The 10,942-nt window shown below is 30.7% G+C and overlaps 2 protein-coding genes across 2 annotated transcripts; one reads left to right on the top strand and one right to left on the bottom strand.

Moving 5' to 3' along the window:
* The first annotated feature begins 269 nt into the window (after window positions 1-269).
* LOC105795341 (protein SHI RELATED SEQUENCE 3) lies at window positions 270-1,724 on the top strand. The gene is made up of 2 exons (XM_012624925.2): window positions 270-904; window positions 1,040-1,724. The coding sequence occupies exons 1-2, from the start codon at window positions 634-636 to the stop codon at window positions 1,408-1,410; spliced, it is 642 nt and encodes a 213-aa protein (XP_012480379.1). The 5' UTR covers window positions 270-633; the 3' UTR covers window positions 1,411-1,724.
* Window positions 1,725-7,255: 5,531 nt separating this feature from the next.
* On the bottom strand, window positions 7,256-10,153 carry LOC105795340 (cysteine protease RD19A). Its single transcript, XM_012624923.2, has 4 exons — window positions 9,635-10,153; window positions 9,427-9,546; window positions 8,499-8,745; window positions 7,256-7,706 (listed from the first exon to the last, which is right to left on the bottom strand). Exons 1-4 carry the CDS (start codon window positions 10,112-10,114, stop codon window positions 7,429-7,431), a joined length of 1,125 nt encoding a protein of 374 aa, XP_012480377.1. The 5' UTR covers window positions 10,115-10,153; the 3' UTR covers window positions 7,256-7,428.
* Between the last annotated feature and the right edge of the window lie 789 nt (window positions 10,154-10,942).

Raw genomic sequence — 10,942 nt, 5'->3', positions numbered from 1 at the left:
ATTTGCTCTTCCTTAATTCAATATTTATAAATTTTTTTTCCACAAATAAAAAAACAAAAAGAAAAGCCAAATTGTACTAGAACTACCATTATTAATGTAATCAAAGAGATAAAAGAATAGAAAAAAGATTTTTAAAAGAAAACCAATTTATTCATATAATATTACAGATATCTTCATTATGCTTTTTTTTAATATCTATATATACTGGTTTTATTATAAGTGTAGGTGATGATCCTATGGCGGCGTTATAACACAGACACTCCCCTGGGATTCCATTTCATCTTAACTCTTCAGTTCTCTTTAATTTTTTAAAATTTTTTCACAGCTTAAAGAAAGCCCAGAATTATTAAACTGAAAAAAAAGATCCCCATAAAAATTATGAACCATGAACTCAAAAATAAATATCATTAATCTCTAAAAAAAACAAAAAACCTCATCAAACATAAACCCACAACCTATCATTTCTACCACCTCAACCACCTACCTACTTAAACCCCTTTCTTCTTTGTCTCTCAGTGTACCATTCATACACAAATATACATATAGATATATATATATATATAGACATATGTATATGTAAAAGAACACAAGAGATTTGTATGAAAATGGGGGTTTTTTTTTGTTTGTTGACTGATGAATGAAGGAGTGATGATGATGTCTAGTAGGGGGTATGGTGGTGGAACAGGCGGCGGTACAAGGTGTCAAGATTGTGGTAACCAAGCTAAAAAAGACTGTAATTATATGAGGTGTAGGACTTGTTGTAGAAGCAAAGGATTTGAATGCCAAACTCATATTAAAAGTACTTGGGTTCCTGCTTATAGAAGGCGTCACCGTCACCATCATCAGCACCAACAGCAGCCTCTGCAACATAACCCTAAAAGGCTTAGGGAAAATCCTTCTTCAGGTATATATATATATTCATTGCAACCCTAGCAGATTTTTCTTTTCTATTTTGAGAATGGGATTCTGACAAGGAACAGCTTTGTGAAGTTTGATTTTGCTTGGTTTTTTTAAGTGGTTCTATTTTTCATTTTTCTAGGGTTAGAAGGAGGGGATTTTCCGGCTGAAGTTACATCACCGGCGACATTCCGGTGTGTTCGAGTGAGTTCAATGGAAGATACCACTGCAGGGGGTGATCAGTATGCTTATCGGACGGCTGTGATGATAGGAGGCCATGTTTTTAAAGGTATACTATATGATCAAGGACCAGATCACGGACATTACTCACTTGGAGAATGTTCATCTAGAGAGACTCCATTACAACAGCCAAATCAAGCTTTAACAATGGCGACTGCTAATACTGCTACAGCTTCAGCTACTGAAACTCTACTTCCTTTTGCATATCCATCTCCTCTCAATGCTGCTTTCATGTCTGCAGGTACGCAATTTTTCCTTCACCCAAAATCTTAATAAAAAGAAAAAGAAAAATCCCAACATTTTGTATATGGGGAAAGTGAAATTTTGAAGAAAAAAAAAACCCTTATTTTGTAATCATCATTTGGAATCTGAAAATCCCCCATTTTTATCATAGAGCAAGCTTTTCATTCGCAGTACTTACCCTGTGCATGTATCTGATATATTCAACAAAAAGAAAAAAAAAACTTAAAAAAAAAAGAAATAAGCAAACAAGAGGGGGGTGGGGGAGTAAATTAAGAAGATGATGAAGTTTATTTAAATTTTTGTAAATCTCTTTGTTTACAAACTTCAAGACCTGCAATTATATGATCTTGTCTCTCTTGTAATATTAAAAATGGGGGTTTAGCTGTTTTGTCTTCTTCCTTGTTCGTATTCATCTCTTTCATTTGTTTATCAACTTCAAAGCCACTTTTTCTTACAAAACTAAAGCACTACTTAACATATGTTCTATGATGATTAACTCTTATATATATATATATATATATATACACACATGTATGTATGTATGTATATGTATGAATTTGTTTGAATTTCCCAATGCACGAAAAATTTGCAGATAAAAGGGAGAAGGTTCATTTCATGTGCATAGAAAGACTTAAACTCATTGAATTTTGTATGCTATATAATTTTTTGAATAATCTCGTTATAGATTCTAATCATATATATATATTTTTAATATAATACCTAAGAACTATTCATAATCTCTCCTCAACTCATGTTGACAACAATGTCCATATCAATTGAATTAAGACTCAATCAGCATGTGTGGTATTTGTTATATAATTTGGTTAAGTTCTTAATGTAAGATATATATATATATATATATATATATCATAATTTCATATTCATGCATTGCACATACTTTATGAAATCTTTATAATTAATATATAGTATAAAACATTGGTTAGGTGCGGCACACATTTTAAATTAAATTAATCAAAAATAAATATGGGAATCGTTTCCCTAGCTATATAGCTATAAAGCATGAGCTAAGCTCTTTGAGAAGGTAAAATAGAAAAGACTAATGTGGGGAGCATCTTATATAGATTTTTAAATCTTATAATGGCTTTAATTAGAAAGCAATATATTATAAGCTTTGATTTTTATGGTAAAGACACAATTACACTAACTCTACGATTTGAAAAGATAGATACCCTTCAATGAAAAACATTTATAGAAAATAAAGAAAAATTGGAATATATCCTTTGTACTTGAAAATTTGTAAAAAAAGTCAATACATTAATAGTGTTTATATATATTATTAACCATGAAATCATCTGAATTTTTAGAAATTATTTTGTATATGATTCATTTATAATAGGGTAAAATATAAAAATAATCGCTTTTGTTTGCCTCAGATTACAGTTTAGTCACTTACGTTATCGTTTTGTTATGAAGTGGTCACTTTACCGTTACCTCCCTAACGGCAGTCCTACGTGGTAGTCCAAATGGGTTTTAAATGCCAACTTGGATGTCCAGTTGTTGGGATGAAATTAATAGAGTTTTAATTAAATAAATTTAATTTGAACTGCCGCGCGTAGGACATCCAGTTGTTAGGGAGGTAACGGAGCTTAACGATAGAGTGACCACTTCGTAACAAAACAATAACGTAAATGACTAAAACGTAACATTTTAAACACAAATGATTAACATAATCTGAAGCAAATAAAAGTAATTATTTTTATAGTTTACCATTTATAATATACACAGTAAGTGCATCAAATATATTCTATAAAGTTATGTATGGAGTGGATTCTTCTTTTATGTTGTAATTCTAGGATAGGTTTCCTATTATAGTTAGAAAGGAAATGGTATAATTAAAACCACTTATGAACCAACCAAATAATTTGGTGCACATACATTACAAAAAGGCATGATCATAATTAATTAAGAAACCTTTAAGTGGTTTTGATTAATTTTATATATATAGTAGATTAAATAGTTAGATTTCTTTTTGCATAAAGGAATTTTGCAACTTGGTCCATTTAATAAATCTAAGTTCAATTTTAGTTTATTTTATTTCATTTTGAAATTTTTTGTGTCATTTAAAATGTCTCCAAATTTAGGACAAATTTGCCAAAATTGTATAAAAGAAAGATTGTTTTTTCATGTACATTATCTATGTATTTAGTTTCAAGTCTAAATCATGAGAGTGGCAATAGATGACAAACTATGTATAATTATGGTGTGAATGTTATGTTATATATACCTTTCATTTTAACATTGGTTGCTCATTGATTACAAGTTTGGTATGAACCCATTGTAAAGCTTTCGAAAAGAAAAATAATGGGTCAAGTTGGATTGGATCAGATCAAATTCGGAATATTAATTTAAATTTGGGTTACAACTTCAAATGCCATACATTTTGAAAAAAAAAATATTATCATCTAAATGAAGAAGAAGCACATGGTTTTTAATAAAGCAATTAATGAGAAATTGTTTGGATTCTTCATTTTTCTTTAAATTATTTGTGTTTGATATACAGATTTAGAAATACGATCTTAAAGGATCTTTCAAGTAACATAAACTTTAACACCCTTAAATCTTACTAGTACCACCTACAAAGCTTCTACTTAGCCATCATTCTCAATATGTTCTCAACATGAGACCAGCTAGGTCATGAACTGTAATATGGATTAAATAAAATTGGTGTTATATATATATATATATACATTTATATTAAGGGGAGGTTGATTCAGTTAATCAAGTGGTAGCATATTTGTCCATTGCATTAATAGAATTAACTACAAGCTTTTACATAGCCATTGTTCTCAATAATATATATGTGTGTAAGTATGTATATCTAGTGAGGGAAGGTTGATTCAATTGATCAAATGTGGTAGTATACATTTGACTCAAACCCTATTAAATACATATGCTCATGTCTTATTGATAACTGATTGTGAGTCACGCATGGTATTTATTGAATTTGTTATCTCTTCAAGTAATTTTAAATTTTCGAGTTCTCCATAAAATCAAGAGAAAAATCTGAGTGGAAATAATATTCAATCTGTCGAAGGGTTTATCGATCCTTAATTGATAACACTTCAAAATTTTTTTAGAAGTATAGAGAAGTAACTTACAAAAGCACTTAAAAGCAATATAATAAAGAAGTGAACCAAGGGTGCATCACCATAAATTCTTAAAGAATGAACCAATGGCATATTCATCACCAAAACTTGATCTTTATGTATATGGCAAATAATGATAAATTTTACCCTAAATTAACCATGCAATGGATCCACCTTGTTGATCATCAATCTTCATTGCAGTAACATCCTTTATATGCCATTCAAATAGATGTTGAAATAAACCTAAAATATCAATAATTCCATGAACATTTTGTGTAAAATTTCCATGAAAAAAGATATAGTTACGTATCATGAAAAGAAAGCTACAAGCGGCTACCGAGTCTAAACACAGTTCCCATATACAAGTAAAATTTCCACACAGTGACACCTCTCAAATGTGATGTGATTTAAGACATTAAGCCAAAAGCTGAAGAACTGCTATATATATAAATATATAATGGGAAAAAAAAAATGTGGTGGTTAAAAACCCTAGCATTTCCTAATTTTAACCTAACCTAGAAAAACCTATATTTCTTACTCCATTGATTTGCCCTTTTTTTGATATAGGAAATCTGGGTACGTACCGTTTTTAACTATATGTGTTTACATATATATAGTGGTAGTACAAATAGTTGGCTTTGTTTTGCCTTGATTCAGTTCGGCTGACTGCTGGTTTGTGCTATAACTCACTGGTTATGTCTTATTATTTCTTTTGAATATAAGGGACAGTTAGGAAATTGTTTTAGGGCTAAAAAATGAATAAAATTTTTTGAAAGACCTAAAATATTTTTTTTTCATTATATTAATTTGTGATTTCTGAAAACTTAAAGGGGTTATATAAGTAATTTTTTTATTTTCGGAGTCAAGTTATAAAGATTAATTTTTTTTTGTTCATGATTGCTTCTACTAACGATATTATCTCCATTATCTCTAGGGTTCGAACATAAATTATCTCCTTAAAAATACAATGTGCCTTAGCTCAGCATCTAGCATCTGGCTTCCGACACTTGAACATTGATTTTGTCTTATTTATATCCCTCGTTTGGTAAAGAGGAGGTAGGTTTGAGACTCATTGTGCATAATTATCATGTGTAGGATTGATTTTAGGTTGGATTATTCCGGTTCTTGGTTCATTTGTATCGGTATTATTTTGATTATACTTTATAGTTGTTTTTACATGTATTTTATAATTATACTTTGATTGTATTGTAATTGTAAACTCCAATTTTTTTTTTTATAAATACAACTAGAAGTATAATCACAAATAATAACTGTAATTAAAAATGTACAAAGAGACTGGAACCGAAACATATCCAAACCTAGACTAGAATAAATTTGAACAAGACCCATATATGATTTACACGGTCAAAATCAAATTTGGGATCTCAAATTGATAAAGATTAAACATTGGTCAATTTTGCTATTAGCCCTTGGACCTTGTATTACGCGTATGCATAAATTATGGATTTAGTTCATATACTTTAATCTGGTCAAATTTAGTGCCTGTATTTTTTGAGTTGAGAAATTTTAGTCATGACCCAAACTAACTTCAGATTTAGTTCATGTTTTCTAATTTTATCATTCTTAGTCCCTATACTTTTTAAATTTTAATTTTAACGCAAACAACAACGGTTAAATCTATTAACTGACTTTTTTTTGTGGTAATACATGAGAATAATAAGCTACAAGTGATCATTTATTTACCATATAAAGTTTTAAAATAACAAAGTTCAATAAATTTAACAATTATCATTTAACCGAGAATATAGTTTTAGCTAATAAAAATTTTAACCTTAAATATTAATCCACTATCAAATTATTAGTATTATACTACTTGGTTGTTGAAGATCTTATTAAATTTTGATAATAAAAATCCTCTTTCTGCGGTGGACTAGTATCAATGAACTTAGATTTTTTTCTTAAAAAAGTAAAATTTTTAAATCAAAACAAGTGTTCGAATTATCATCACCATCATCATTATTATAATTTATACAAGAGTGTTCCAATTAATTAACTCCTAAACGATTGATATTTCTAGGAAATAAAAATATAATTTATTCCTGAATAAAAAGATCGTTCAGTCCATTGTATAAATCCTAAGCATGCCCTTTTTTTGTCGTTTAATATGAGAATTAATGGACTATGAAATAAAGCCCATCTTCTGCCTTCACCGGGACATGCACGGCCACTTCACTTAACCATAATTTTTTAGGGATAATTATTAAAATCGTATTGATCTTTAATTTAGTGTAATTCTACACATGAAGGTTAAATATAAACAATGTTGTATCAATAATTATGTTAATAATTTATAAAAATTAAATTAAATTAAATTAAAATTCTACGTATAAAATTACAAAAGAATAAAGAGAATCAAAATTCATATCTAAAATCAGACCAAAGTTCATATATATATATATTTAGAAATCTCTTCTTTAAAGTTAAAAAAGTCTGATCTGAGTCTGATCAACTCAAAATTCAACCCGAGTTGATAATAAAATGCCAACAATCCAAAATCGAATTAACTAAAGTTAAAACTAATTTTAATACGACACAATTTAAACCCGAAACGACCAAATAAAAAATCAAAATAACCTGAACCCGTAAAAACTAGAACCCGAAATGACCCTAAAAGCTTATGCCTAAAACCTAAACCGAAACAACCCGAACATTTAAAAAACACAAATTAATCTAATCTAAGATCGATTCTATCCAAAACTAATCTAACAAGCCCAATTAATAAGCCGGAAGGACAAAAGAACAGAATCAAAGGTTAATTGGTACTTTTTTGCACTAACAAACATTTCGGTTGTTTTTACACAAATACAGAAACATGAGGAATTTAAAAGGTTTACGTAAAAACATCAAGTTTTTTCCCAAATACCTGCGTAAAACATTATATATATGCAAACCAATTGGGGCATACACACACATTAGTACATTACTCAGAGTTGGTATTAACAGCAGCAACAGTAGAGACCAAGGAATCTACACCACAAACATTGCGACCCCTGCAAATTTTGTAGAACCCATTTTCACCCCAGGTTTCTCCCCATGAGTTCTTAATGATCCAATATGGTTTATCCTTCAACCTGATGGGGGCATAGCCTGCTGAACCATACCCCACCAACAATACTCCGTGGTCGAGGCGTTTAGAGCAAATGTACGGGCAAGAAACTCCCCCAATGTATGTTTGCATGAACACTGCATTTATGGCAACTGGCATTGCAAAAGGAAGCAGACAGCTAAGAATTAATGATAAGCCATTATTCAGCAATGGATAGTAAGGATTTGGATATTTGTGAAACTTTGATTTGCTCATAACGAATTGTAAAGGGATGTGGAAATTGATTTGCTCATAACGAATTGTAAAGGGATGTGGAAATTAATCCTCATATATCCATTATTTGAATCTGCTTTAACATATTCGGATGTCCATTATCCAAATCTACTTTAGTTTTGTAGATAATGAATTCAGATTTGGATATCGAAATCCATTATTTGTTGTACTTCTTAAAACTTTTTACACTTACTAATGCAAATCTATAACAGACTTGGATAGGTTAAAGTACTTGGGAGGTCCCTGTATTATATGGACTGGATCAAATTAATCTCTATTATTAAATGGATCAATTTAGTCCCTATACTATTAAAAAGAATCAAATAAGTCCAAATTGGAGCATAGTTAACATTTACTGTATAAAAATGTCTTGAAAATTAGTGAAACAATAAATGATATTTTTAAACAGTAAATGTTAAACTCTATTACACTTTGGCTTTAGTTGATTCTTTTAATAACACAAGGACTAATTTATCTAATTTAATACTAGAGGGACTAATTTGATCAACTCCCTACAATAAAGGATCCTCTCAGGTAAATTCACTGATTTGGATATTTGCTGTATGATTTAATTAATTCAGATTTGGATAATAATACTCGAATTTAGTGCAAATGATAAACGAATTCAAATATCCCTAAAGCTAGTGTAAGGGCAAAAATTATTGATTTACCTGCAAGAGGACCATTCTTCACAAGATTTGCAGCAATTTGATCCTCATCAAGGGAAACAACACTGAAATTGGCCACCTTAGCAACAATCTTAGACTTGTCAAATTTGCAGGTCCCACGATCAGTGCCAGTGTAGGGGTAGTCTTCCTCACGCATGAGTCCACCAGCTTTGAGTGTATACTCAAAAGCACTATTCATGAGACCACCATTGCATCCTGAGTCGCATGAACCTGCTTCCTCTGGATCACACTATAAACCAAAGAGGATTTACAATTACCCTTTATGTGTCATTTGGTTGCTAGTGTAATAATACAAAGGAAAAAAAAAACTTATGTACTACATACGTACTAAAATAGTTCATCACAACATAAAGAATAATCAGAGTATAAATTTAGACCTATTTAGAATAAGTAAAAAGTTTCACTTCCCATTACTCAAAATAAGTTGAGGGGCAAATTAAGTTAGTTTATTGCTAACTTATGTACTAAGACGTATTGAAAAAACAATACTCTTGCCATAGCATAGCGTTAATATACTTTCTTAGCTATTGTATTGATTTGGGGAACGAGGGATTGGAACCCTAGAATCAAGCAAGAATCAATAAATCAAATGCAAACTGATCATTACCTCCCAAAATTCATCGTTTATTTTCTTTGACCAATTCCTTAATGCATTCATAATATCCATCATGTTGAACAAAGACAGAAACAATAACTAGCAAAAAATTTCTAATACAATTATTCCAATTGCAAACTTAAAGGAAGTTTAACAAATTTCTAATGCGACTTAGCAACTTAAACTACGCATAGCATTTTGCATAAACTAAAGAAAAATGAACTAATGAGCATCAATTTGAAATTGTAATGAATTCAATGACAGAAGGTTATACATAAACATTAAGAATATCAAAACAAGTAAAAGAACTCAAACCTCATGATCACAATCAACGAGCTGTTGCTCACTAAGGCTCACGAGTTTTCCAGTTGCCAAAAAATTAGCACCTTCCAAGGCTCCTGTTGTACTAAAAGACCAGCATGATCCACATGAACCCTAATAACCAAACAAACATAAACAAAAATCAATGCAATACATTTATTATAAAAAAGTTACTAACTACAGGTTTTTAAAAATTGAAAACCTGATTTTTGACGGGCGTAACAGCTCCTTTTTCTCTCCAATCAAAATCCTCAGGCAAATTATCGGTAGGCAAAATCGGTGCCTGGTTCGCATCTTTAGGCAGTCTCAACCTCCTTAACCCCAAAAACCTCTTCCTGAACTCACCGGGAGTCAAATCGGAGAACTGAGTCACACCGTGAGTCGCGGACGGGTCAAGCTTCTGATGACGCGCCGCTCGTCTCAAGTTCGCCCGGAAAACCTTGAACCGGTAATCATGCTCCTCCTCCGAGCCGTACGATTTCTTGAACCGAGCCTTGAACAACGAGAAGTGATGCTCAGCGGTCAAAGGCTGTGTCTCCACTCCATCATCTTGACCGTCCGTTACTTGCCTGATCAACGGATCAACTTCTGATCCGACGACCGAGAAAGCCTCCGACGATATCAAACCGATGAATAAAAAATACGAAACGACACACACAGAAAACGCTATACGATGAGCCATTTTTTTGCTTTTCTTTTTCCTTTTTGGAAGTTAAAAAAAAAAAAAAAAAACACGAAGGTGCGTTATTTATAGGTCCATAATGGATAAAATACTTTTGAAATAATACTCGTGGGGGTATTTTGGGGATTTTAAAAATGTTGCTTCTGTGTGAGGGAAATGAGTGACCAATGGGGAAACGCCACGTGGTTGAGTGGAGTGTTGGCATTGAATGATAGTTGCTTTTGGGTTTTGGGCTGTTTTTTTTTTTATTATTATTATACACCGTTTTAATAATTTAGTTCCATAAAAATAGTATGAATGTTTAGGTGGATTGGATTTTAATTGCGGAATTTGGGTCATCTTTGTTCACAGTGTTCACACTTTTTCTATTTTTTGGATTTTTTATCGGTTTCGAGTGGTTCACTTAAAATACCGTTTAATTCCTTTTTTTTCTAATTGATATATCGATTGATTTCTAATCCAACCAATTTGATATAATTCCAATAACATTGGTAGGTTTAGGTCTATACTTTTAATTTTTTATACAACAATAATTTAAACTTAGATTATTCCTAAGGAAGATAAACACTCGATCAAAAGGTCATAATTTGGGATTCTCGAATTATTATTTTTAATCATTGTTTGGTGAATTTTGTTATTAATCATATATTATGAATAAAATTGTTGATTTAGTTAATGTTTTATAATTGAATTATTCTTTATCCTGTGTTTTTTTTAATTTTGAAATTTCAATATTGACACTAAATTATAATGTTCTCATAATTGATTTTTTTAGTATTATATGAAAATAATAAGCTAACATGATATTGCACATGTGATGACACATTT

The sequence above is a fragment of the Gossypium raimondii genome, chromosome 3 (genome assembly GCF_025698545.1).
Source record: "Gossypium raimondii isolate GPD5lz chromosome 3, ASM2569854v1, whole genome shotgun sequence".
Classification (NCBI taxonomy): domain Eukaryota; kingdom Viridiplantae; phylum Streptophyta; class Magnoliopsida; order Malvales; family Malvaceae; genus Gossypium; species Gossypium raimondii.
This window is presented reverse-complemented; position numbering and strand designations above follow the sequence as displayed.

What these genes read in the sequence shown, in the direction of transcription:
- LOC105795340 (XM_012624923.2), bottom strand. Translation starts at nt 10,114, where the DNA reads ATGGCTCATCGTATAGCGTTTTCTGTGTGTGTCGTTTCGTATTTTTTA. An exon ending in TTACGCCCGTCAAAAATCAG is followed by an intron (nt 9,547 to 9,634) that starts GTTTTCAATTTT and finishes TTTGGTTATTAG; the next exon opens with GGTTCATGTGGATCATGCTG. An exon ending in GAAGAATGGTCCTCTTGCAG is followed by an intron (nt 7,707 to 8,498) that starts GTAAATCAATAA and finishes TTGCAATGCCAG; the next exon opens with TTGCCATAAATGCAGTGTTC.
- LOC105795341 (XM_012624925.2), top strand. Translation starts at nt 634, where the DNA reads ATGAATGAAGGAGTGATGATGATGTCTAGTAGGGGGTATGGTGGTGGA. An exon ending in TAGGGAAAATCCTTCTTCAG is followed by an intron (nt 905 to 1,039) that starts GTATATATATAT and finishes TCATTTTTCTAG; the next exon opens with GGTTAGAAGGAGGGGATTTT.